The sequence below is a fragment of the Rhineura floridana genome, chromosome 8 (genome assembly GCF_030035675.1).
Source record: "Rhineura floridana isolate rRhiFlo1 chromosome 8, rRhiFlo1.hap2, whole genome shotgun sequence".
Lineage (NCBI taxonomy): Eukaryota > Metazoa > Chordata > Lepidosauria > Squamata > Rhineuridae > Rhineura > Rhineura floridana.
Window position 1 is genome coordinate 135,936,162 of NC_084487.1, and position 27,714 is coordinate 135,963,875.

At 42.4% G+C, this 27,714-nt stretch overlaps 1 protein-coding gene across 3 annotated transcripts in view; it reads left to right on the forward strand.

The window, feature by feature from the left end:
* Positions 1–253: 253 nt before the first annotated feature.
* The window catches only part of LOC133390057 (zinc finger protein 184-like), a 28,921-nt gene continuing 1,460 nt past the window's right edge, over positions 254–27,714 (forward strand). Inside the window, exons 1-3 of one of the 3 annotated variants that reach the window (XM_061637914.1) lie at positions 254–326; positions 26,237–26,998; positions 27,627–27,701. In XM_061637914.1, the coding sequence (XP_061493898.1) occupies positions 26,416–26,998; positions 27,627–27,701 (658 nt within the window). In that variant the 5' untranslated portion in view covers positions 254–326; positions 26,237–26,415. Of the gene's footprint in view, positions 327–8,928; positions 9,023–9,907; positions 10,157–26,236; positions 26,999–27,626; positions 27,702–27,714 lie in introns of those variants that run through there. The other 2 variants (XM_061637913.1, XM_061637912.1) reach the window with 2 other exon arrangements.

A 27,714-nucleotide genomic window follows, 5' to 3' on the forward strand; every position in this document is an offset into this window, starting at 1 on the left:
ATGGGACTTCTGTTTCATCTTCTGTCCCCACATGGCCCCCAAATTTGCTCTAAATGGCCTGTACAGCTGCAGCACTGGGAGACTGGAGAAGACCTGCCCTGGGAGTGAGCTCTTGAGCATTTTGCTTGCTCCCCTGGGTTGCTGTCTCTTGAGATGGCTGAGGTCCCTGGTAAGTGCCATCAGGACTAGGACTCCCTATCTGACTCTGAGTCCAGAGAGAGGCTGCACTCAACCTTCAGCCTCTTGAAGGCTGCACTCAGTCTTGTAGCCTCTTGCATCAGATCCTGGCTGGGTCGGGGGCATTAAAGCCCAGCAGCCCTTGGATGGTAGGTCTGCCACTTGGAGGGATTGTCACCAAAGGGGTGACACTGAAGGGAGCTGTTCCTTGGGGAGACCCTTAGGGAGTCCCAAGGGCAAGGACACTCCCCCTCTTCTATTTTTTTCCAATCTAGAGGAGGTTGGATAGTGGGGAGGGTATCAGGTGCTTGTGTGGATTCTGTGCATGGTAAGAGCGTGTGCAGTGAACTGTGATAGGAGAAAGCCGCCAGGTGCCTTCAGAGCCTGCAACTGGCAGAAAGCTGGCCCTCCCTGGGTGTGCTACAGGAGGGGAGTATATCTGCCTAGTGTGAAAGGAATCAGGTGGATCTCGTGTAGTGTTAGAAATACTGTTCCCAATTCTATCAGAAGCCTACTGGAATAACTGATTGTGGTAGATTTTGTTGGTGGGCTGTTGTTTTTATGCCATGTGTTTAAGAGGAGTCTTGGGAAGGAGGGGCATGGGTGATATGACCCCAGTTTCAGTGATCTATGCCTTGTTCCTCACTCCCACCTCCCATGGACAGGTTCCTGGTTGCTCATGTGCTGTGTCCACTGACCTGTGTGTCTGTTGTTTAACGCCAGATTGGTACACAATAAGACCACACTCATCCATGATTTAATTATGGATGAGAGTGCAGGTCTCATATGTATTAGTGAGACCTGGATGGGTGAGCTGGGAGGAGTTGATCTGACCCAACTTTGCCCACCTGGATACTTGGTACATCAGCTCAGGCAGCAGGTACTGGGGGGGGGAGTTGCTGTGGTCCACAGAACTTCCATCTTTGTCACCAGGAGACCACTCTGTCTTAGAGCTGGCTGTAAGAGCTTTCACCTGGTGTTGGGCTAAGGAGACAGTGAACTAGGATTGCTGCCTGTGTACCATCTTCTCTGACCTTGCTGGTGGAGGCAGTCTCAGCTGCGGTGTTGGAGGAGCCCAGAACAATAGTTGTGGGTGATTTCAATATTTACTTATTTTATTCTATTTTATTATTTGATTTATATCCTGCCCTTCCTCCCAGTAGGAACCCAGGAGCAATATCTATGTTGAGACTGCCTGAGGTGTTCAAGCTCAGGACTTCATGGCCTCCATGATGACCATAGGGCTCTCAAGTAGTTACCGGTTTTCGGAGGATTTTTTAGTGTTGCAAAGTGTTACTGTACTTCACATATTCACAGAAACATCTGTTACCATTCTGCCACCCTCATTGAGTACCTGTGCCACCATTTCTTTTCTCTGTCTTTTACTTTGGAGGTACCTGAAGAAAGCTTTTTTTGATGCTTTGAGCATCCCTTGCTAACCTCAGCTTATTCTCAACTTTAGCCTTCCTGATGCTATCCCGGCAATTCATTCTATTTGTTTCCCATACTCTGGGCATTAGTACACAGACACCAAAAACCATGTGACTTACAGTCTATCTTCCTTCCTACATTTTTATGAAGACTGTTGTTAGGCCCCTTTAGAGGTGTTCCCTCAGGTCCTGTTACCATGTGCAAGCCTTTGTCAATTGTTACTTCCAGGTTTACATCTCCCTCCCCCAATGTGACTGTAGCTTGACTCCAGATTAGCCAGCAGGAGGTGGTGCCAGCAGTGCTGTGCAACAGGGGGGAGGGGGCATCCGGCGGCAGCAGGAGCAGTAGCAGCAGCAGCAGCAGCGATGTTTCTCTTGCAGGGCTGCCCGTTTTGTGCACGTCTCCTGCTGACCTCCTGTGTGCATGTGTGTGTGCACTGAGCTCCATGCCTTGGCAGACCAGAGCCAAGGGGGTGGGGGAGTCACCTTCAGAGCAAAGCAGCAGTAACAGCAACCTGCACTTCCTCCTGCTCCCTTGCCTTAAAGACCTGGCAGCTTCCATCCACTTTTCTCCCCTTCTGGCCCTTCCCAGCAAGTTGCAGCCATGAGTTCCGTTCATCTCTCCCCCCCCCCCATTCAAGCACCTCACTCTTACTGGTGGTGATAAAGTGTCTCTGTGTGTCTTGGGCAAGGACAGCATTTTGAAGTGCAGGGGGAGGCTTGGCTAGCTCAGAGATCTGTAAGCAGATCACCTGTTGTCCGCAGGTCTTGCTTTCTTTGAAATGTAGAGGGGGGGTGAGTTTCTAAAGTTGAGAACCAGTGTGGTATAGTGGTTAGAGTGTTGGACTAAGGTTTGAATCCCCACTCAGCCATGAGGCTTGCTGGGTGATCTTGGCCAGTCACTGCCCTTCTGCCTAACCTACCTCTCAGGGTTCTTGTGGCGATTAAATGAAAAGGATAAGAACTGCATACTCCATCTTGAGCTACTTGGAGAAAAGGTGGGATTTAAATGATAATACTAATATAGGACATTCCCAAGGAAGAGCTTCCTCCTCCAAAAACACTACTTTTTTTTAGAGCCCTGTTTGTCTGTGTCTTGGTTAAGGCGTGTATCCAACCTTGATGTACTTATGGAAGGGGTGTGCAAGTAGTGCCCCCCCCCCCCAAGTGTGGAGGCTTGGACAAATTATGTTATGGAAAACAAGTCTGTGTGAAAGTACATATTTGGCAATGCCATTGGTGCAATCCTAAGCACATATCTAAATAATGTCACATTGAACATTGGGCGGTTTACAATAACTAAAAACATTAAAAACAAATATACAAATTTAAAAACACATCTTTTAAAAACAATTTAAAACAATTTATCATGGCTTCTCTCAAAGCCATTGCTCAAAGCCAATCATGGCTTCTCTCAAAGAATCCTGGGAAGTGTAGTTAGTGAAGGGTGCTGAGAGTTGCTAGGAGATGCCCTGTTTCTCTCACAGACCTTTAATCAGAGTGGCTGACTGTTAAACCATTCTCTCAGGGGAATAGGAGTCTCCTCTCAGCACCCTTCACAAACTACACTTCCCAGGATTCTTTGAGGGAAGCCATGACTGTCTCAAGTGAAATCGAGTCGGGTGTGGGTGTGGCCCCCTGATTAGCCAAGCCCAGCAGCTGTGAGGCTTTTAGAACACTGACAGTTGGTCCTTACTGAGCATGCCCCGTGTTATAATAGGCTTCCAGCCAAAATTTCTTAAATTAATTAAAAATCAGACAGGCATTTTTTAAACTTTTAAACTGCAGTAGATGAAGGTCAGAGTATGGGGCAAGGTCAACATTAGGATGACAGGTACTCTGTGAACATGGCTGATTTTTAATGAATTTCAACAGATTATGAGAACTCGCAGAAAAAAGTCCAAAAGGGCTCTGAGGTTTTTCTCTCTCTTTTTACACTTTGAACTCTCGATTCTCTCTGACTGTTTTGTGTACCGCCATGAAAATTGACAGGGTTGTTAAGCAAGCGTTTCTGAGTTCAGGACTATATGTTTTGTAAGGTTTTGTTTTGAAATGACCTTATGGGAAGCATCAGAATGGCATGGGGGTATTTTCCATTTAACATTGCGGAATGTGAAAAATCCACACTGGCCATAGTATACAGTCACTCTTGTGGCTGTATAATAATGTCACATTGAACTTCATAAAATATTTTACTGTCATCTCCATAAACACCTATGTAACTTTGTGTCTGGAGACTTATCATTAAGAATCACTTTCCATAACTGTAAGGAGGTATGTCCACACGCAAGCATCCCAGGCACCTGAATGAGGGGAGAGAGCAGCATAGGGACATAAGCAGATGTCTTATTCCAGGGGTTCCCAAACTGTTCTTGAAAAGTTACACTTTTATTGTTTTTATTATATTTGTAAGCTCCCCGGAGCTCTATTTTTAACAATGGAAGGGCAAGATATAAATCCTCTTAATAAATAAATATTCCATAGTGTTACAAACTAGTATCTAGGCATTTAAGGCTGAACATGTAAGTTTTTTTAAAAAAAGATTCTTCACATCTTCCCTCAGATTTTGATGGTAATTACTACGCACAAAAATTACGAGCTTTTGAATGCCCTTCACTTTGTTTTGTCTTTTACAAAAATTAAACAACAGGATAATGAAACCATTAATATACTTAAGTTGCATAATTAGCAAATAATTTGCATAATATGCAAAGTACCCTGCCCAAATTTGTGGAACTGCAGTGTGGCAACCCTACAACAGCCACATTTCTAGGTGGGGCATTTAGGGGGCCAGGTGCATAGCTCCAGGTCAGAGGAAGGGAAAGGCAGTGACCTTCCTCGATCCTCCCACATGAATGAAGTTTAACCTGTTGAATTGGCTCAACCTTTTTTGAGAGATCCTCAGAAATAAAATGTAAATGTACTGCCTTCAAGTCGAGTCCGACTTATGGCGACCCTATTAACAGGGTTTTCATGAGTCTGAGAGGCAGTGACTGGCCCAAGGTCACCCAGTGAGCTTCATGGCTATGTGGGGATTGGAACTCCAACACCTTAACCACTACGCCACACTGGCTCCAGGAATACCAGACTCACAAGCTTGACTTCTCCTAGAGCTCTAGTTGCCTTTCAGCTGCAGTCTGCTTCTTCATGAACTGAACTACTTTGGTAAAGACAGTGAGCTCCTGAGCTTGGCTTTGATGCTGGATTAGTTATCTCAGTTTTAGATTCCACTTGGAAAACAAACTTGTCCATTAAAGAAGTTTAGGAAAGGGCAGAGAAAAAATAAATGCATTAGGAAATAAATAGTCTCCTCCCTGAGAGTCCCTCCTTCTAGTCTTGTTTCTTTAGATTTTCCTTCCTGTTGGGCAATAAAAGGAAAACTTTTAACTGGCTGCTATTTAAAGGACTAACTAAACAATTGCCAATGATGCAATTAGGATACAAAGTGGAACAGACTCAGAGGAGGGCAACAAGGATGATCAGGGGACTAGAAATAAAGCCCTATGAGGAGAGACTGAAAGAACTGGGCATGTTTAGCCTTGAGAAGAGACTAAGGGGAGACATGATAGTACTTTTCAAGTACTTGAAAGATTGTCACACAGAGGAGGGCCGGAATCTCTTCTTGATCATCCCAGAGTGCAGGACACGGAATAATAGGCTCAAGTTATAGGAAGCCAGATTTTGGCTGAACTTCAGGAAAAACTTCCTAACTGTTAGAGCAGTATGACAGCGGAACCAATTCCCTAGGGAGGTGGTGAACTCTCTGACACTGGAGGCCTTCAAGAGGCAACTTGTTGGGTATGCTTTAAGTTGAGCATTGAGCATTGAGCAAGGGGTTGGACTCAATGGCCTTATAGGCCCCTTCCGGCTCTACTATTCTATGATTCTATGAACACAGTGGGTCTTCTACTCAGTAAAATGAATAGGATTAGGTTAGTAACCGCAGCAAAATCATAACGCCTCAGTGTAGTTATACCCATTACATATATAAGACTATATCGCTCTTATGGAGAAAAAAGAAAATATTACATTCAGGAATGTTACTTTTTAAAACTATGCCTGGCTTGTTCCCTGGTATACAGAAAAAAATCTCCCTGACCTGAAGCAGTGTGTTTCAGTATCATGGATAATAGTCATTGGCTAAAGATCTGCAGAATTTGTTTTTTTAAAAAGGGGGGAAATCCTGTAAACTGCAAGCTCTTATTGCTCAGAGGAAAAGATCCAACAAGCAACCACAATTTTAGAAAATTAAGACTTTTACACCATATGCTCAGTTCTAAATACTGTAGCAGGAAGTTCCACAAGTTCCTACAGTATTCAAATAGTGTGGATACTCAGACATTCACACAAAGTATATTTATGTTTCTTGGGTTTTATAAAAGCAGGGAATTGCTCAACTCAAAATTCCTTCTCCTTTTGATCAAACACAGCCTCCTATCTACATAGGCGAAGACACTATTCCGCCTCCCTCAAAGTGAAGTTGGGGCTGGGAGTGTGCAATAACTGCTCCCATGCTCTGCTGATTGGGTTACCAATGCAAGGATGTCTGTGTTGTCAACTACACTCCTGCTGTCTTCCCCCCAACCACCCATCGTGAAAGGCACAGTCTTGAGCTCAAAAAGAAAATAAAGATCTGGTCCTCTTCAAAGTACAGCTAAGCCTTTTGCTTTAATTAAAATTATACAGCCATGAGAGTGGCTGTATACTATAGTTAGCATGGATTTTTCACATTCCGCAATGTTAAATTGAAAATACCCCCGCATGCCATTCTGATGCTTCCCGTAAGCTCCTTTCAAAACAAAACCTTACAAATCTTATAGTCCTGAACTTGGAAACCCTTGCTTAACAACCCTCATGGTGATACACAAAACAGTCAGAGAGAATCGAGAGTTCAAAGTGTAAAAAGAGAGAGAGAAAATCAGACCGCTTTTGGACTTTTTTCTGTCAGAGTTCTCATAATCTGTTGAAATTCATTAAAAATCAGCCATGTTCACAGAGTACCTGTAATCCTGTTACTGACCTTGCCCCATATTCTGACCTCCATCTTCTGCAGTCTAAAAGTTAAAAAATGCCTGACTGATTTTTAATTAATTTAAGAAGTTTTGGCTTGAACTCAATGACAGTGTCAGGCATATTCAGTAAGAACCATATGTCAGTGTTTCAAAAGCCAGACTCCCAGCTGGCTTGCCTACTGATGGGGTCACACCCAGGCCAAGCCTTTATTTCACTTGAGACAGTCACAGCTTCCCCCAAAGAATCCTGGGAAGTGCAGTTTGTGAAGGGTGTGGAGAGGAGACTCCTATTCCCCTGACAGAGCTCCAGTGCCCAGAGTGGTTTAACAGTCAGCTGCTCTGATTGAAGCTCTGCAAGTGGAACAGGGCATCTCCTAGCAACTTTCAGCACCCTTCACTAAATGCACATCCCAGGATTCTTTGAGAGAAGCCACAACTGCCTAAAGTGAAAAACAGTCTGGTGTGGATGTAGCCAGGGACAGCTTTGGTTTGGGTGGGAGGCTACATGTGCCTGCTGTAAAATAAAAAGAAGAGGGAAACCCTGAAAAAGAATGATACTGTTTGCAATGTTTTCTTTTTGGAAAGGAAAGGGGCTTCCCCTCTGCCCAGTGCCCACCCACCCAGTCCCCTCCCCTCCCCCCTTCCTGCCATCCCCCTACCCCTACCCCTGGTCAGTTTCACCTATCCTAAGCATGATTGCACAGGAGTAAATCCCACTGAACTCAAAAAGCATGCAAATGATCAAACCTGCCCTCCCGTCGTCCTCCCTCCTATCCCCTCCCTCTCTCCCCTTCCCTCTCTCCCCTTCCCTCTCCCCCTTCCCTCTCCCCCTTCCCTCTCCCTTCCTTCCCTCTCCCTTCCTTCCCCCCTTCCCTCTCCCTTCCTTCCCCCCTTCCCTCTCCCTTCCTTCCCCCTTCCCTTCCCCTCTCCATCCCCTTCCCATCCCCTTCCAATTCCCCCCTCCCCCTCCTCCCCTCCCCTTCCCATCCCCTTCCAATTCCCCCCTCTCCCTCCTCCCCTCCCCCCTCCCCACCCCCACCTCCTCCCCCCTCCCCACCCCCACCTCCCCTTGCCCTTCTCCCCACCTCCCCTTGCCCTTCTCCCCACCTCCCCTTGCCCACCCCCTCCCCACCTCCCCTTACCCACCCCCTCCCCACCTCCCCTTGCCCACCCCCTCCCCATCGCAAATGATCAATCCATTCTCAGCAAGCTTGCACAGGATCCCATTTCTTACCTCTGGACCTAGACTAAAAAGCAGGGAAATTCACTAATAGGCACTAAACCTTATGCTCAGAGGCACATGTTACCAAATTCTCCCAAGCTACACAAGAAGTTGATTGGAATGTGAAAGACCAACCCAAATTGTGTTTGCATGTTGACAAACTTGTAGGGCAGTAAAATATATTAGAGAGGAGATCAGGTCTCCTGCTCCCCTGGTGCATTCACCATAGCTGCCCAATTTCCCGGCTTTTTAAAGTTTGATAGAAATATCTGTTGGCTATAGGTACATTCTTAAACCACAAGGTTTTTTGTCTATTAGTGAATAATTATAATAAGCTCTTGCTGTTATCCCTAGTGGGAGTGAATTCTCTTGCATAAGCTTATACTGTATCAAGTTTTCAGACATTTTAAATAAGAAGAAGGGACCAGTCCAAGCAAAGAAGAAACCGATCCCCCTCTCTACATGATGCCAACCAGCCATTTTAGAGGGGCAGTTGTCACCAAGAATCTCCTCATTCTCAATTCTCCCACACTGACAATACAAAGGGTCCAATCTGACCCATGAAGAAACCAGATTCTGGCACCCCCATGCTTTTGAAGTAGTTTGCCACCACTCCTCTCACTGAAATGTGCATTTATATCAGTGATGAACCCAGAAGTTGATCAAGAGCTCACAGAGCTATATTGCTGATTTCAAAGGCTAGCAAGCCACAGAAAAGAAAAGGAATGGCACTTGCTACTGCTTTAACCTGGTGTTTGCAAACACCAGCTTGCAAATTCATGCGTCTGAAATTCGTATGGAAATGACCATGTGCATCTGTCTGTTGAAGGAAGTGACTTATTCTTAAAGGATATGCGGCAGAGCCTTTGTTACGTTTAGGTGGTGGGGTTAGAGAAGTTAAGCATCTTAGCTCCTTCTTGTGGCAGACATGGTACAGGCAGACAGGCCATTAAACTAGGCTGCTCTGGTGAGCACTTGAGGCATCTTTTAATGTGAAGTGTTTCTTAAGCAATCTAGTGCTCACTGCTGATGAGTCCACTAGGATTTGGAGAGAAAGTTACCCTTAGCCCTGTTTGCTTCATTGCATTTAAGGTCCAGGTGAAATGATACTGTCAGGTGCCTCTTCAGTTAATTGACTGATCTGCCACCTGAAGGAAAGCAGGGAGGAGTTGCTCAACAAGGTGAGTTCTCAGCAGGTGGTTCTCCCAGCTTTTTCCTTCATTTTGGAGGATGCACCCACTGATGAGTGACGTTCAGATATGGCTAATCAATATTGCCTGTTACAAATCCTTACAAGTTAAGCAAAGTTGTGGCCCTTACTGTCTTGTGTGTTTATTCCCTCCCTGAAAGTAATTATTGTTCTGTTGTTTTGGCTTCAGATGAAAGCAAAGTATGTCAAGAGCTCCTGACATTCACAGAATCATTTTAATCCACACCCCAGTTTATTGCTTGAGCATAATGGGATTCTTATTCCAGATTAAATGTTTATGTGGACAGTTGCTTTACTTTACAAAGAAATGAGACATTTTAAGGGCTGGTGGATGGTGCTTATTTTGGCAGCTGAGGCCAAGAGAGCGGCTGTAAGAAACAGATATTGCTGGTGTGATGTTCTTGTACTCACCAGTGAAGACAGATGCCAGAGGCGTCAGAAGAATAAACTATTTCCAATCTCTGCAGCCTCTGTATATTTCTGTACCCCTACACTAAAGCTATCGCAAGAAGCTAAAATGATGAAACTGAGGTTATCATACTTTGGACACATCATGAGAAGACACGATTCACTAGAAAAGACAACAATGCTGGGAAAAACAGAAGGGAGTAGAAAAAGAGGAAGGCTGAACAAGAGATGGATTGATTCCATAAAGGAAGCCACAGACCTGAAGTTACAAGATCTGAACAGGGTGGTTCATGACAGATGCTCTTGGAGGTCGCTGATTCTTAGGGTCGCCATAAGTCGTAATTGACTTGAAGGCACAGAACAACAACAACCCTAAGGCTTTGCATGGTCACTCTCCTTGTGCTGCTGCTTCTTCTCAAAGTTATTTTTGCAGCTCTCATTCAACTTGGGGCTCCAGCCTGCTATTTTCCTATATCTATAGCAGTGAAGTTTCCCTGCAAATCCACGCACACTTCTTAAAGGAATATCACCACTGCTGGGATAAAGAACAGGCGAAGGGCAGCATCCATTTTCTATAGGGCACATAACATATCTGATTGGGTGCTGCTGGGAAGGAAAAAGTGAGCAACCATGTATATGAAGGACTGAAAGGGAGACAAGGTTGTGCTTGTGTGAGGCTTTCAGATTAGCTGCATTTGTAAGTAGTATTTGCTTTTTTTTGCTCCTATAATCTCTAAGACCAGGAAGGTATGTTTGGAATCTTCTTTGGGGAATAATGGCTAGAGCTGTTCGATTACATAGTATCTCCTTTTTCCTTTGGTTCTTCTTCAGTTACATGTTATTTCCATGCCTTCTGCTAATTTCCCAGTATTTTTCTATGAATAGTATCTTCTTGAAACTTACAGGAAAAGGCAGTTGCTGAGTTGCTTAGTACTGGAATATTTTTTCTGGGGGTATATGATGCTTTCCTTAAGAAACTTTGCTACTGTTATCAAAACCTCTAGCTTACCTTGGATCTTTTGCAGGAGCTTTTAAATGTACCTAGAATTTTTCTTTTCTTACACTAAATGTGGTAATAGTTTAGATGTGTGGAATAGCTCTCTCTTATGAGAAATCAAGCAATTGTTAGTAAAACCTGACTAGTTTTCCTCAGAGGTTGTCAGCTGTCTAGAAAGAGCTGGTTTGGCCTTCTCTTGTGTTTTGACAAGCACTTGATATGTAGAAACTGACAAATAACAAGTTTTCAAGCAGGGAAAAGCAGCGTTGCTTGTCAAAGGTCTGTAAATGAATCCCTTTGTAAATGCATCACTATTAGGGCTGGTTTTAAAAGCCCTCGACTTTCTCAGATACCTGATTGAAACAAGAAGCTATGAAAACATTTTGAACGTTGATTTAAGTGAAATATTATGGCAGCTCAAGCTTAGACAAGCTGCCTTATGTATACTGACTTACCCTGTGTTTATAACCTACATGCTGGCAATGGCATGGGGATAGCTTCTACGTATGAAATATGATGGAAGTGTTTCCAAATGGAAACATGAGGTGGCACAGAGACCCTCCCCCATGTGGTGAGAGGAAAGTTTGGGGGAAGTTGGGATACCTGAAAAAGCTTGCGAGATCCAGTTCTAACTGACTATCTTACAGGGGCCCAAGGTTTCTAACTACTGAGATAAGCAGAAATTCAGCAGGTGAAATTCTTTATAGTAGTATGCTTGCATGCTGCAAAAAGCATTTACCTGCTCAATTCTTGAGAAGATATGCTTCTGTTAACTCATAGTGTGACCATGTTATGCAGTCACCTCCAGGAGACCATTTGAAACTGCTTCTACTATATATATATTGTAGAACAGTGGTTCCCAAACTCTGTGCTGCAGAGCACCAGTGACCCACTAGCTCCATTCAGGTGGCCTGTGGATTTATGGTTGAACATGGCGCATTCACCACAGTAAATGTTCATACTGGTTTTTAATTGTATTTCAGTTGCTTCTTTTATTCCTTATATTGTATCAGTTTGAATACTATGGAAAATATTTAAGAAATAAAAGAAGCAATAAGAATACAATTAAAATGATACAGCATCTGATGCCCAGTTACTACAACAGGCACAAAAATCATTAAGTGGTTCACCAAGATCTTCAGCAATTTTCAAGTGGTCCATAGGGAGAAACACTCAGCGTCTACTTTTGGAGAATCCACGGTTAACGATGGTGCCTTTTAACCATTGTGTTCTACTTAATCCCAGATAGGGTTGAACTCTGCAGCTGAGAATTTATGCCTCCTTTAGCAATTGTGTGTCACTTTAAGGCTACCATGTACCTACTATGAAGGGAAAGAGAGTTTCTTGGAAGCCTTTTGCTTCTGGTATAGAGAAGACAATAAAATATGGAGCAGGCCCTGAAGATTTGGAGACTGCACTTTTGAAGAGTGTTTTGCAGAATTCCAGAATATTAAGCATTAAGCTGTTGGGATAATTTATTTTATTTATTTATTTCATTTTTAAACCGCCCTTTAGCAACAAGCTCTCAGGGCGGTGTACAACAGCATAAAAACAGGTTAAAATACAGGTGAGCGAGGTACAATACACTATAAGGGACATATAAAACAAGATTAATCCTGGGACCAAGACCAAGGCTAGAATATCCATGGTGCAATTGGAGCAATTACACCATGGTCCTGCTTTTGTAAGAGGGCCCAGCCTCTGAGCTTTTCGTTTTTTAAAAAAGTAAGTAAATTGGCCTTATATTAAGGAAAATGTGCAGACAGATTAGCCAATGAGTGAAGTCAGAGCTGTGATTGACAAGTCAAATGTTTCAACACCAGGATACAGAAACCCTGGGTCTTAAAAAGCAGCTGTATCCCCCTTCTCTTAGTTTCTGTTTCCTTGCCTCTCTGTAGTTTGTTCACGCTTAGCAGCAATCAGTCAGGCCAGAGAACACTATGTAAATTTGTAGTTAATATAGCACAGCCTTATTTATCCTAAATGTTTTATTTCCCCTCTCCCATCCACCCCAAAAAAGCAATCTAATAAATGAGGAGGAAGTCTGGAGGTTTGGGGATAAGAAGTGATTTATAGCGTTATGTGGGAACAAAGCTAAGAGTCTGGCTAAATTTAATCTTAACAGTGTTAGACTTTGCATATTGACAGTAGTGTAGTGGTAAATTCAGAAGTGCAGGGTCTATTCATTATGGTCCCACCACACACCCCTTACAAGCATGCCAGCGCACAGCTATGCCGCCTTCTAAGATTATATAACCTTCTAAGATGACACAACAAAATGAGCTTTCAGTCTCTTATTTTGTTTGGAGTACTTTTCCTTAGTGATGCATTGCAACCATCAGTGCATGTCATCTTGTGCTGCCTTTCAGCTAGCTCTACCATTTTCTGTGCACTTAGAAGGACAAATGTACTAAGATGCTGTAAGGCAAGGAACTTCCTTTGCTGAGTTTCTCCTCTTGGCTGCCATAGTAAGAGTAACTGCATTTGAGCAGAGTTTTTGAGTTTTAGGAGGAAGCCTAAACATGGAAATTCCTGACCCTAACCTCTGGTGTTGGCTGCACCCACACACAGAGATACTCACAGACATATTGAATAAATTCAATAAATAAATTCAATAAATAAATATTCATTTGTGTTTCACCTTACCATGTACAACACATATACTGAACATCATTAAAAGCTGAAGCATCATCTCACATTCCCACACACTTTCTTCCCTCACCCCCTTGAACATTTTTCCTCTATCCATTCTCTTCCCCTACTTCTCCTGCCTTTGGGATGGAACAAAACCACACATCTTTCCCTTTTCTCCCTTTTTTGCTGTTGGGTTGAGAATAAGATCCTTGTAAGTAAACAAACTGGAAGCTGTGCAAGAGAGAGAGATCCTCCCCTTCAGCCCAAGTTCCCTCTTCTCCTACCTACTTTTCTACTTCCCCATGCTTGCTTTCCATTGTCATCATCATCATCATCATCTTCATGCTCCTTAGTCCTTCCCACACACACCTCCTACAACAGACTCCCTTGGAGCCAATAAGCATGAAAGAAGCGTGTGTTAGCTGCTGAGAAAAGTCTTCTCAGTGGCTGACTCACTTCCTCTCACTCTAATTGGCTCCAATTAGCAGGAGAGGATACTGGAGACATAGGAACCCTGCTGGGACACGGTCCCCCCCACCTAAAATAAGGGGCCCCAAATTCCCCAAGATGCTAGATGACTACACCCTTGCATGTTGAGGTTTGTGTTTGAGTGCTGCACAAAGTGACAATGGTGAGAAGTGTGTGAAGCCTGTCACACTGAAGAACCTGAATGGTACATGATGAGCAGCCAGGGTACAACTTTCAAAAAGGCAAAAGAAATTAAACAGTTTTATTGGCACTAAATCCCCCAGGATTCAAAAATTGCTATTATAAGAACCTCCATTGGAAGGGGGATGGAGGGTACCTGATTTGGAGATCTGCTATGCAGCAAATCACATTAGGCATATTATTCCTTCCTTAGAAAAGGACCCCCAAAACAGTGGGTGGATTAGAATCAGGTATGATAGGAGGGGTATCAATCAATGTTTATCTTTTTTGGAAACACATATTTTGTAAGATGGACTGGTTAAAAAAATCCCTTGAGGGTTTCAAAACAGTGGGTTAATGTTCTTTCACCATTGATACCAATAGCATATTATCCCTCGTTGATGGGAAGATTGGGATTTGTGGAGGTGGCTGCATGGCAAGCTAAAGGGTTATACTGGCTTCTTGACTTGTATAAAAATAGAAGGTTAATATCTGAGGGGGATGTGAGGAACAAGCGGAGCCCTTCACAGACATTCTGGGCCCCACACAGCTATGCTCCTTTCTGTCCTAGCAGGCAGGTCAGGTTGTACCCAACAACCCTATAAAACCATATTCGCTAATGTCCAGGAGCAGTCTTTGAAAATGATACATAAATGGTATCTTACACCAAGAAACCTTTCATTGATGTGTGGGAAAACCTCCCCAATGTATTGGAGGGGGTGGGGGTTAATAGAAACATATGTCCATATTCACTAATAGGCAAACTAATACTTTTGAGACTGCACTTATAGACGACAGATATTTGTATCAAACTTTAAAAAGCAGGGAAATTGGACAGCTATAGTACACTCACTAGAGGAGCAGGAGACCTGACCTCGTCTCTGAGATATTGTGATGCCCTACAAATCTGTCAAAATGCAAACACAATTTGGGTTGGTCTTTCACATTCCAATCGGCTTCCTCTGTAGCTTGAAAGAATTTGCTAACAGGTTTGATCATTTGCATGCTTATTGAATTTAATGGGATTTACTGCTGTGTAATCATGCTTAGGATAGGTGAAACTGACCATAGGGAGGAAAAGAGAGATGGAGGGCTGGAGTAGAGAGAGGAGGAGGAGGAGGAGGAGAGGAGAGGAGGAAGGGAGGGGAGGAGATTGGATGGTCAGAGGGCAGCCCTCTTCCTTTCCTTTCTTTTCTTTTCCTTTCCAAAAGGGAAACATTGTTAACAGGATCATTATGTTTTGGGGTTTCCTCCACCTTCTTATTCTACAGCAGACATCTGTAATCTCTCACCCAAATGTAAACCAAAGCTGACCCTGATGAGCCAAGCCAAACAGCTGTTATTCTGGCTTTTAGAAAACTGTTGGTTCTTACTGAGCATGCCTGTGCTTATCATAGACTCCAATGTTAATTTTCTTAAATTAATTAAAAATCAGCCTTGCTTTTTTTTTTAACTTTTAAACTGTAGAAGATGAAGGTCAGAGTAAGGTTAGTAATAGGATTACAGGGTCTCTGTGAACATAGCTGACTTTTAATTAATTTCAACATATTATGAGATCTTTGACAGAAAAAAAGTTCAATGGGGTCTGGATTTTTTTATTCCTGTTTTCTGACTTTAAATGTTGGATTCTATCTGAGTGTTTTGTGTATCACTGTGAAAACTTAGAGGGTTGCTAAGCAAATATTTCTTAGTTCATGACCAAATGTTTTGTAAGGTTTTGTTTTGAAATGAGCTTATGGGAAGTAGCAGAATGGTATGGGGGGTATTTTCAATATAACATGGTAGAATGCAAAAAATCCCTGCTGGCTATAGTGTACAATCTTTTGGCTGTATAATGTGGTGGTTTTGCTCTCGCATACAGACATTTTGGGTCCAAGTATTTCAAGAGGTGAGCTCCATTATAGGACAAGTTCTCCCTTCACCACAATTGGCTTTACTCAGTTTATTCATTGGTCTGGACCTGGATTTAAATCATAAGGAACTTTTATGTCATTTATTTGCAGCAGCGAGAACAGTGATTGCCTGTAATTAGAAGGATTTTTCATCAGTAACACTGGAACGTTGGTATCAAAGAGGTAGCTCTTTTACAAAAGTTAACACAGAAGCTGAAAGAGTCACAGGGAAGGAAGAATGGAGGGTTTTTATTTATTTTGTTAATAATGCGGAATATGGCTGATCACCTCTGGCATAAGCACTTCTTTGGTTCTGATGAAAATAAAATTGAGCTTGATACTGATGTTGGCTTTGCTGAAATATGTGAAATGAAAAATTATATGATAATATGAGCATAAGAATACGAATATGTTACTTACCTTAGAGCACAGTTAAAATTAAGTTATATTTACTTTTAAAAGAGTAAACTGTAGATGGAGTTCAAGCAATATGGAAAATTAAATTTTGTTTGTTTAGTAGATCCCAGTTGTGGGGGGGGGGAATGTAATTATGTTCTGGATATTATTTAATGTAAATTTCCCAGTTGTTGGGAATATGTTGAACAATTAATATAAAATGGAAAACATTTAAGGCTGTGTTAATGATTTGTCTTTTTACTGATCTTTGTAAGCCTTTTTTTGGCTGAAGAGTGGGGGGAAATGCTTTTTTCTGTAAGTAGTATAGTGTACAAAATAAACATATTGCTGCTTCAGAACAGTGGAGTTGCTTGGGTTCTTGATTGCTTCTTGAGGAAGCAATGAGGTGTGTCCACAGGTTAGTTAAGAAAATAGACTCAACAAACCAGGAACAATATATTTTAAAAGGTGGTGGTGGTGGGGAGGCCTGAATATAAGAGCAAGAAGATTGCATGAAACCAAAGGTCCACCTAGTCTAGCTTCCTGCTTCCCACATTGGTAGCCAAATACATCAGGAAGGCCATAAGAAGGGTTTAAGGCCAGTAACCATTTTCTGTTGTTTGTCTGTTTTCCCTGAGCATAATTAGAGGTAGACTACCTCTGAACCTGGAGAAGGAAAGGTGTCTTTCAATTCATATTCAGACCAGATTGCAGTATGGAACATCCAGGTTCAGAGCCAGTCTACCTGTGAATAAGCTGAAGTTGTGGAGACTAACAATAGGAAAGGGTTCTTGGTCTCACATCCCACTTTGTCTAATCATCTTTAAAAGGATGAATAAGCCAGTGGTGTGATGTGTGAAGAAGTCCTGTCTCTACAACAACAACAACCCCAAACTGTAAACTATTTGTTTTGTCTTGATCTATAAGACAAGTTCAGTGGGAGTTATTCCTGTAGTTGGCATAGGGGTATAGGCACAGGGGTGTATCCTTAATTTCCTCTTTGTGCCACATTGCTCAGAAGAGATTAGACAGGCACACTGCCTTTGCTTCCTGTTCCCATTTGAGAGCTGCCATTTGGGTGACAGGACTATGATAGATGTGGAAATCAAGTATCTGTAAGAGATATGTCCCATCTGCTTGGCATTGGTCACAATGTTTCATTTGGAGACAGGAAAGGCCAAACTATTGTAACTGAAACCCTTTGTTCTTTCCCTTCCGCTTGTTCTCAACTGACTGTGCTTTTAAAGTAGGGGGTTAATAGCTGGCTCACTACCATGGCAGGTAAGGATATTACTCACCTGCCAAAAAGATTTGAAACACAAAGGATAGTATATTCATTGTCTACCAGAGTCTCTGGCAAAGTACATCTTAATGTCTGCCAGAAAAGGTGAGAGGATGTGCAAAGCAGTATACATCTCTCTATTCCCTCCATTTTATTCTCACAGCAACCCTGTGAGGTTGGGTTGAGAGATAACAATTCACCCAAGGTCACTCAGTGAACTTCATGGCTAAGTGGAGATTTGAACCTGGTCTTCTGGGTTCTAGTCCAACACTCTAACCCTATACCACACTACAGTACTTATAGAAATTCCTTTTGTCTTAGTTTTCAGTTAGATGCTGTATATTTAATCAAGAGCTAGTAAATAAAGATGGAAAAAGGGGTCCTGAGAGTCTTGCAAAAAGAAAACTTCAGAAGGAACAGAAAAAGAGAGGGGTGTAATGCCCAAACGAGCATCATCCCCCCCCAAAAAAATGGTTCTGATACTGCCGTTGCTTCCTGCTCCAGTTACAATGTAGGTACTGAAAAAAATGGATCAAGTATGTAGTGAAACTGCATACCAGTGCATTAAAAATGGATTAAAGTGGGTTGACAGTTAAACTGATTTGTTTATTGTCTTCTGATCCAGCATTGTGGCCAAATGACAGCAATCACGTAAAGAGGTATAGCTCCAAACCAAAACATTGACCGACAGATATTTGTTGCTTCTAAGCAATGGTTTTCAAACTCCTACTGTTGCTGTGGGAGTTATTTTCACTACAGAAACATAATGGTGAAACAGTTTCAAGGGAATAGTTAATATACTCACCTTCGTCAGGAAATGTAACTTGTTTTGGTAGGTTGTTCCCTCACAAGCACACATAGAGTCCGGTGATTGCTCAGTCTCAGAGTGGTTTTAGTGATTGGGCCATGGATCACAAGCTGTTTCAAGTCATGAAAGAAGTGAAGGGCATTTGACATCTTCAAAGTGTTGGATTGCTAGGACTGATGCACAACTAAAGAAAAATTTGGAACACTGTACACAGTATTGATGAGAAGTATTGGGAGGTAGCTAAATTGCTCTGTGAGTGTGGATAGGCTTTAAAATGGGGTAGTGAAACCTTAGGTGACTCTGATAATAGCAATTTCCTTGGCATTTTAGAACTAATTGCTAAATTTGATTTTTTTCCTTGCTGAACATTTGGAAATGCAGGAAACTCCAGGCCATATCTGTCTTCTTCAGCCACATATGAAAGAATTGCACTGCACATGGGGAGAAATGGCGCTATATGCTTGGTAACAATTGCTGCCAACTACTACTCTACCATTGTTGACTCTTCTTGTGACAGATTATTGTAACCAGCTAAGCTTCATCTTGTGCCATGTAACTGCTGCAGTTGAGACTGTAGAGCGTTTTGTAGGCTTTGAGGAGTTTTATGATCACGCTGGGTTGTCCATTGCTGAGCGGGTTCTTAGAAAGATCGAAGATTTAGGTTTAGACATGCAAAATGTTTGCAATCAGTCCTATGATAATGTTGCCAATATGTCTGGCAAACAGGAAGGACTTTAAGCCCACTTGAAGAGAGTGAATAAAGACATGGATTACATGCCATGTGTGAAACATTCTTTGAACTTGGTTGCTGTGAATGCATTTGAAAGTTGCTGGACTGCAGATTATTTTTTCAGTTTTGTGTAGTCATTGTACAATTTCTGGGCATCATCTACTAAAAGATTTGGGGAGGGAGAGAAACCTGCAAAGGCCTGACAGCTTGTGAGACTGAGAAGCCTATGGCAATGAAGAACCTGAGGGGTATGCGATGGGTAGCCAGAGTTGCATCCACCAAAGTTCTGCACCACAATTATAGAGAAATCTATTTATGTCTTAAAAGCATTATGAATGACAGAGCAGAAAAACAGACAACATGAAATTATGCAATGGTGCTAGTGAAAACGATGGAAACTAGATATTGCCTCTATGACTGTGCTGTGGAAAACCATACTTGAAAGATTCAGTGCTACAATTGTCAAGCTACAAGAAGAAAAGCTAGATATTTGGGCTGGAGTTCCTTTGCTGGAGTCCCTAACTGCCTATATTACTAAACTCTCAGTTTTACTTTATGCCGATGATTTGGCCTTGGTCGCTGTCACCTTGGTTGGAATGAGGAGGCTACTAAGAGCTTTGGGAGAATTTTGCAACAAAGAACATCTCTTAATTAACTATTCAAAAACCAATGTAGTGGTATTTGGAAAGAGAAGGAAATTCCATAGCTGGAAATTGAACAACCAGGTTATTGCCCAATGCCACCATGCTAGATACTTAGGTGTTAACTTTACGGCCAACCAATCTTGGAAATCTCACCTGCAGGCAGTGAAATTAAAAGCATCCTCCTCGGTTCACTCTCTTCTTCATTTTTTTAGGTTTAATGGGGGCAGTTTAGTTTCCCCTGTAATTGAGGTTTTCCGGGGAAAAGTGATCCCTCAGCTCCTCTATGGAGCCCAAATTTGGGGGTATGACAACTTTGCCATCCTTGAGACAATACAGAATTCCTTTTTGCGCTCCATCCTTGCCCTCCCAAGAGGCGCGCCTGCCCCGCTTTTAAGGACGGAAACTGGGCTCCAGTCAATAGAATCCCTTGTGCATGCGGCCCTTGCCAGTTACTGGCTAAAACTCTCATCCTTGAATGATGCCCGCCTTATTAAGAAATGCTTTCTGGAGCAGCTACAGAGCCCCTCTTCTAACACTTGGGCTATGCGCACTAAATTAATGCTGTCCTCATATAGGATAAACACAGAAATTTTGCCCTCCTGTGTCACCCCCCATGTAAGATTTCTTTATAAGGACAGAATTCTGTTCTACTGAAGAAGGAAGGACGTGTCTGCCTCCACTCAGTCAGCCTTTTCCCGGTGGTATCCCTTAGTTAAAACATCTTTTGGGTTTGAACAATATTTCGTCTATCTGACCTCCACTGCTTTAAGAAAGGCCTTTACGGCCTTACGCTTTCAAACTATGCCCTCCGCTTTTTTGGAGGGGAGATACGCAAAACGTCCTATTCATCAAAGACTCTGTATTTGTGAATTTCCTGAAGTGGAGGACATTGCGCACTATTTACTACAATGTGCGCTGTATACCGAGCCTAGAAGGAAATTCCTTGCCGCCATTTTATACTCCTGGAGATACAGACCACCTTTGGAGCAAACGTGTGCTCTTCTTGCTCCTTCCGATCCATGGGTAACACTTCAAGTGGCAAAATTTGCCTTGGCGGCAGGGAAATTGAGAGCTGGTCATTTAGCAACTGTGGGTATGCGTCCGGAGCCCGCCCTTGACTAGTCTATTTTAACTATAAGCCCCTTGGCTTGCTTTTCTTTTAATGTATTTTAGGTATTGTGTGTGATCTCTTGTAATAGGAGTCTTTTATAGTTTATATGGTTTTATTTGCCTTTTCCTATTTGATTGGTTGTACTATATTGTGATGGCCACTGGCTACAAACAATAAATTTACCTACCTGCCACTGGGAACTGCCTATATTTGCACACTTTTTATGAACGTTTTCAAAGCTCTGAGCACCAAGTGTTTGACCTTAGTGTTGTGATAGTCTTCAAAAGGGAAAAAAATGAAACACTTCTGCAAACTCATGCCTGATGAAACTCGGAAGAATTAAGTTGTCTTAGAAGGTTCTCATAAGTCCAATCATTTCATTCAATTACTGATAAGTTATCAACTTGCATACATTCATGTCGTAATGCCTACAAACCTGCTCTTGACAAGTTTGGATTCCTCAGCAATGTCATTGAGATGTCAAGTGAAAATATCCTCTGTGCTGCTGCAAATTTGCAAAAATGTTACCCAGAAGATAAACCTTTTCCTGAAGAACTTCTTCAGTTTAAAAGCTTTGTGAAACAGTCATGTTTGCCTCTACAATCCTTAAAAATTACAAGAGTGTTTTTCCAAATGTGTTGCCCTCAGAATTTGCTTGTGCCTGACCATCACCAGCTGCAGTGATGAGTGATTGTTTTTAAAAATGGCATGTATAAAAAAAACCAAGGGAAGCATGCTGAAGGCAAGAATGAATGTTTTGGTGCTGATGAGAGCAGAAAAGTCTTCTGCACAGTGTAGATCTTGAGGACATAATAAATGACTTTGCAGCAGCAAAGGCAAGAAAAGGTCATTTCTAAGAAAAGGATCCTGCTTTGTAGAACTCATTATAGTTTCATCTGATATTGGACACAGCTTTAATTTTTGGGCACCTACTTGCATTTATTTTTATTCTGGCCTTTTCTAGTGCTTAGTCTGCCACTGTTTTTCAGAATTGTACACTATTCAGATGTGAGTATATGCATGTTGCAGTATACAAATACATCTAATAAAACAAACATCAGTTTGATAATTTTTAAAAAACAAATCATGCATACCTTTCTGAGGGAAGTGTCCCCCTTCGGGGAACTGCACCAGGACCCCCAACCACCTTAATTCTGTTGGGAGTAAAGCACCAACACGTTGCAAGTGACCTGAACCAGTGGGGGACAATAGAGAGGAAGGCATTCTATTCTTCCCTCTGTTGATTCCTCCCCTGAAGTGTTTGTTTTTGCAGGCTTTGCTCCCCCCTTCTCTTCCAGTCTTCGTTCCCAGTTAGTTAGTAATGGCTCCCTAAATGCAGGGTGCATGGCTGCTTCAGCATGTATGATGTTACCTCTTTGTAGTAATACACCTTACTTTATTTGTTCAACTACCACACCAGTTATTTCTGCACCCCGCTTGATATAGATATAGATATACAGTGCCTTGCAAAAGTACTCAGACCCCTGACCAGTGCTCTCATATTACTGAATTATAAATGGTACATTGTAATTTCATTCTGTATGATATTTTATTTTGAAACACTGAAACTCAAAATCAATTATTGACATTGACAGTTGGTGACAATTAGTGACATTGGTTTTATGTTGGGAAATGTTTGTAACAAACATAAAAAAACCGAAACATGTTGCTTTCATGAGTATTCAACCCCCCCCCAACTAATATTGGGTAGAGCCACCTTTTGCTGCAATAACAGCTTTAAGTCTTTTGGGGTAGCTCTGTACCAGCTTTTCACACAGTGTTGGAAGGATTTTGGCCCATTCTTCTTGGCAGATTAGCTCCAGGTGGTTCAGGTTGGTTGGACGTCGCTTGTGGACCACAATCTTCAAAGACAGCCACAGATTCTCAATGGGATTGAGATCAGGACTTTGACTGGGCCACTGTAGGACATTCACACTTTTGTTCTTGAGCCACTCCAGAGTTGCTTTGGCCTTGTGCTTGGAATCATTGTCCTGCTGAAAAATGAATTTCCTCCCAAGCTTCAGTTTTTTAGTGGACTGAAACAGGTTCTGTTGCAGTATTTCCCTATATTTTGCTCCCTCCGTGCTTCCTTCAATTTTAACAAGATGCCCGGTCCCTACTGATGAGAAGCATCCCCACAGCATGATGCTGCCACCGCCATTCTTCACTGTAGGGATGTTGTGTCCTCTTGAGGCATGGGCAGTGTGAGGTTTGCACTACACACAGCACTTTGAGTTTTGGCCAAAAAGCTCTATCTTGGTGTCATCTGAACACAAAATCTTTTCTCACACTGCAGCTGAGGCACTCTCATGTTTTCTGGCAAACTACAGACAAGCTTTCAGATGATACTTTTTGACTAATGGCTTCTTTCTTGCCACCCTCCTATACAGGCCAGTGTTATGCAGAGCTCTTGATATGGTTGACTGGTGCACCATTACTCCACCCAACCACTGAATTCTGTAGCTCCTTCAAAGTGATTGTTGGCCTCTCTGTGGCTTCTCTCACAAGTCTCCTTGTTCGAGCACTGAGTTTTGAGGGATGGCCTCTTCTTGGCAGTGCCCAGGTGGTGTGATGCAGCTTCCACTTCCTGATTATTGATCCAACTGTGCTCACTGGGATATCCAAACACTTGGATATTATTTTGTACCTTTTTCCTAATCTATGTCTTTGTATTACAGTAGGGCCCCACTCATACGGCAGGTTACATTCCAGACCCCCGCCGAAAAGCGAAACCCGCCGAAAAGCGGAACTCCATCAATAAAATGGTGCCTGATGCCCGAAAAACACTGTAAAAGTGGAACAAGCTCTGTATGAGTGGGGCCTTACTGTAATTGAAGACCGCCGCATTAGCAGAATGCCGAAAAGCGGGGTCCTACTGTACATTATCTCTCACTTTTGTAGAATGCTCTTTGGTCTTCATTTTCCTTCAGATCCACAGCCTGACCAATGATCCTTCAACAGTGAGGCTTTTATCCTGACAATGTGACAGCAACTTTAATGATTCACAGGTGGAGGCCAACGGTAAGGTAACTGTCTCCTCGATAGAGCAATTTCTTTCATCTGTGTAATCTGGGAGCTTCTACAGCACAGGGGATGAATACTCATGCAAGCAAAATGTTTCAGTTTTTTATGTTTCTTACAGACATTTCCCAACATAAAACCAATGTCATCTTACAATAATTGATTTTGAGTTTCAGTGTTTCAAAATAAAATATACTGAACGAAATTATAATGTACCATTTGTAAGTCAGTAATATGAGAACATTGGTCGGGGTCTGATTACTTATGTAAGGCACTATCTCTCTCTTTCTGTGTATGTATGTGTATATGTGTGTGTATGTACACACACAAACACACAATGGTGATCACTCGTGACTAAGTAACATTGTCTTCCAAAATAAGGTCTTTAATGGTGAATCTGAAAGTGACTGAAGGCCAATCCTAGATCCACACAGCCTCCCACAGTGAGGACATAGGTTTCCAGATGGAAGACAGTCATGATGAGGATTTGCTTGATGTGTCTTCCGCTTAGCTCGTTTGTCCCTTTTACCCTGTATTCATGCTTCTTCAAAGTCCATAGCACCTTTGATAACAGCCAACCTCCAATTGATACACTCGTGGCCAGAGCTTCCCAGTTCTTGATGCTCATGTTACATTTTTCTTGGTTATCTTTAAGAACCTCTTTGAACCTCTTTTGCTGTCCACCGATATTCCATTTTCCATCCTTAAGTTGGGAGTAAAGTAGCTGCTTTGGAAGACCTTAATCAGGCATTCAAACAACATGCCCGGTCCAGCGAAATTGATGTTGAAGGATCATTGTTTCAACTCTGGTGGTCTTTGCTTCTTCCAAAACGCTAATATTAATCCATCTATCTTCCCAAGTAATTTGCAGAATTTTCTGGAGGCAGCACTGGTGGAATCTTTCAAACAGTTTATAAATGGTCCATGTTTCACAGGTGTACAGTAAGGTCTGTAGTACAATGGCTTTGTAAATAAGCATTTTGGTCTCCCTGTGAATATCCTGATCCTCAAACACTCTATGCTACATTCGGGAGAATGCAACACTCACAGAGCTCAGACGATGTTGAATTTCAATGTCAATATCAGCTTTTACAGAGAGATGGCTGCCAAGATAAGAAAAGTGAATAACATTCTCCAGCATCACACCATTAAACTGGATTGATGGTGCTACAGAGGAACTAGCTTGCACTTGCTGATGAAGCACTTTGGTTTCGTTGATATCAGGCGAGAGCCCAAGCTTCCCATATGCTCCTGCAAAGACATTTAGGATAGTTTGAAGATCTTTCTCTGAATGTGCAGAGACTATGTTATCATCAGCATACTGAAGTTCTGCGACAGAGGTGGTAATTACCTTACTTTTGCTTTCAGTCTACTGAGGTTAAAAGGCTTTCCATCTATCTGATATATGATTTCGACACCAGTGGGAAGTTTCCCCTCAATATATATATAAAATATGCTCTTTTTGTGTCAGGCTGTATTTATGCTGTAGTTCACAGCACCACAGAAGTTGGCGCTGCAAACTACAGCATAACCCAGCTGCACTGGGCTCAAGGCTGGGAGGAAGACGAGCGAGTGACGCTAGGCTGCAGCCCAGGGGAGGGAGGGAAAGATGGGGAAAGAAGGTGGGTGAGAGTGTGGTGGCCCAGCCATCCTAGGTGGGAAGGAAGGGCAAGGAATTGAAGTGGTGTGCCACGCTGGGTTCAAGGCCAGGGGCGGGTGTGTGTGAGAAAGGGTAAGGAAGATGAGGGCGGATAGCATCTGGCACAACTCATTGCACTGTGGGAGGCCTCAGCATTGCTACCATGAGGCTTCCTTTCCTCTAGCCCTTGTGGTGGGGGGAGGAAGGAAGTCCAGTGAGTGAGACTGGGTGGAGAGCAAGGGGAGGGGGGAGGTGCCTTGGTGACATGGGGGAAGAGGAGAAGGGAGGAGAGAGAGAAAAAATTCTAACAAATCTGGCCTTGGATAAGTCTATTGCACAGAGGTGGTTTCTGTGGTGAAAATGCAAGGCATTTGCATTGGCTTGTTTTAACACTTAATCTTAGCACCTGTTGTTACAAGTGCTTTCTCTCTGTTTATCTGCTGGTCCCCAACACCTCCACTTCTCAGAAATCCAGTCCCTTTGTTAAAAACCATCACATTCAGTTTTGGGTACAGGTTAAGGAGCAAGCTCTATGTTAGCAAAACATTGTTATGCTTTAATTTGGATTTCTGCATTGAGCAGGGAGTTGGACTCGATGGCCATCAAGGCCCCTTCCAACGCTACAATTCTATGTTATATGAAGTGCACAAGGTTGTTGTATGTGATGAATGTAGAGGAAGGAGTTATGTGAATTTCAGCGCCTTAACAACAGGCAAGGAGAGATGAGTTTTCAGTCTTGATTAAAGTGAGGAAGTGAGGTGATATATTCTACAGCCTATTTCCTGTACTAACTAGGTGGTCTCTCTCCCTTGCTCCCCCCACCTTTAAGGATTATTGGCAATGAAGTATCCTTCCTTGGTAGATTTATGGAGCCAGAGAGGGTGGGCAAGGCAAGGTTTCTTAAAGAGGATTAATAAGATTTTGTTTGTCCATTCACCCAAATTTCCTTGTCTATCTGTTTCCATCTGTCTGCAGGCTCTTTCAACTAACCCTCTTCAACCAACCGTTGGTTAACCCATCAAGTTGTCTTCTTTTTTCCCCTCCCCTGGTGTATGAAAAAAGTGTTAGCAACCTTTCTTTCTTTAATTCCATCTGTTGCAAGAGTCATGCCAAGGAAGACTTATGAGTGATGTTAAAGACATACTCTTGAATGGATGACATCCTCACAAAACAAGCTGCAAAGTTTTGATTGGTGTAAAGCTTTTGGAAAACCTGAGATAAGAAAAAAAAGCAGCAAGATTGTCTACCATGCAAAAAGTCCCAAAACACTGAACGTTATTGTTAGCCATCCAAAAGTGTCAGCAAGCATGAAGTCCTGTAAATGTAGTGAATGCGGGAAGAGCTTTAAAGTGAAAACGGCTCTGATGAAACACTTGAAGATCCATAAAAAGGAGAGACCTTCTAAATGCTTGACTTGTGGGAAGAATTTCAGTAAGAAATCAAGCCTTATGATACATCAGCGATCCCACAATGAAGGAAAGTCCTTCAAGTGTAATGAATGTGAGAAAATGTTTGGCCAAAGATCAAACCTTCTAGTCCACAGTAAGACCCACATACCAAAGAAATCAAGTAATAGCAAGAACATCAGTTGTGTCTCAAAGCATCCAAAACATGATAATTTTGAAGACAAGAAACCCTACAGATGTATGAAGTGCAATAAGACATTTGTTTTACATAAAAATCTCATTAAGCATCAGGAAATCCATGCCACAGAGATATCGCTCAGTCCTGAAACAGGTATAGTTGATCTCTGTCTAACAGATGCTGCTGTTTATTTAGATATTACACAGACATACAGAGAGAGAGAACTAGAATCAACAATATTCTGAAATCTCTTACTTGGGTTACTGTGTTGAATGATCCATGTTATTAATCTCAACTAGGTTTTTGTGAAACAGATGAATCTTTAACAAGCAGAATAGATGGGTAAATGTAGCGAAGAGCAGTGATTGTGAACCGAAACCCCAGAAACTTTGCCCCTGCTTTCAGGCATATATTCATAGACAAAAAGGATGAGGGTTGTCTGAGACTGCAGTTAAATCGGGACGGTCAGTTAAGGCAAAGCTTGTTTATATTATATTATGAATATGCATCATTTTTGCATCTTCATTGATGCAGAAACTAATTGAATGAAAAGCTAATATTTAGGTATTTCACAAACTAGCTGCTCCAAACTTCCATGGGTTGTATTAAACTAAGTCCTATTCAGAGTAGAACCATTGGGACTCAGGAGTTAGTCATGTCAATTCACTTCAATGGATCTACTTTGAGTAGGACTAGCATTGAATACTACCACTTTTCCTAAACTTCTGAGACTTTGGAATCTGGAGCATGTATTCTCTTTTCTCTTTCTCCTCACTTCCAGCATGCCGTAATGCAGAGCAAAGCAGGAGAGCAGAGGAGAAGGTGCCGGATCATTCAGGGTTAATGCTAGAAGAATGTAAGTGTAGGAA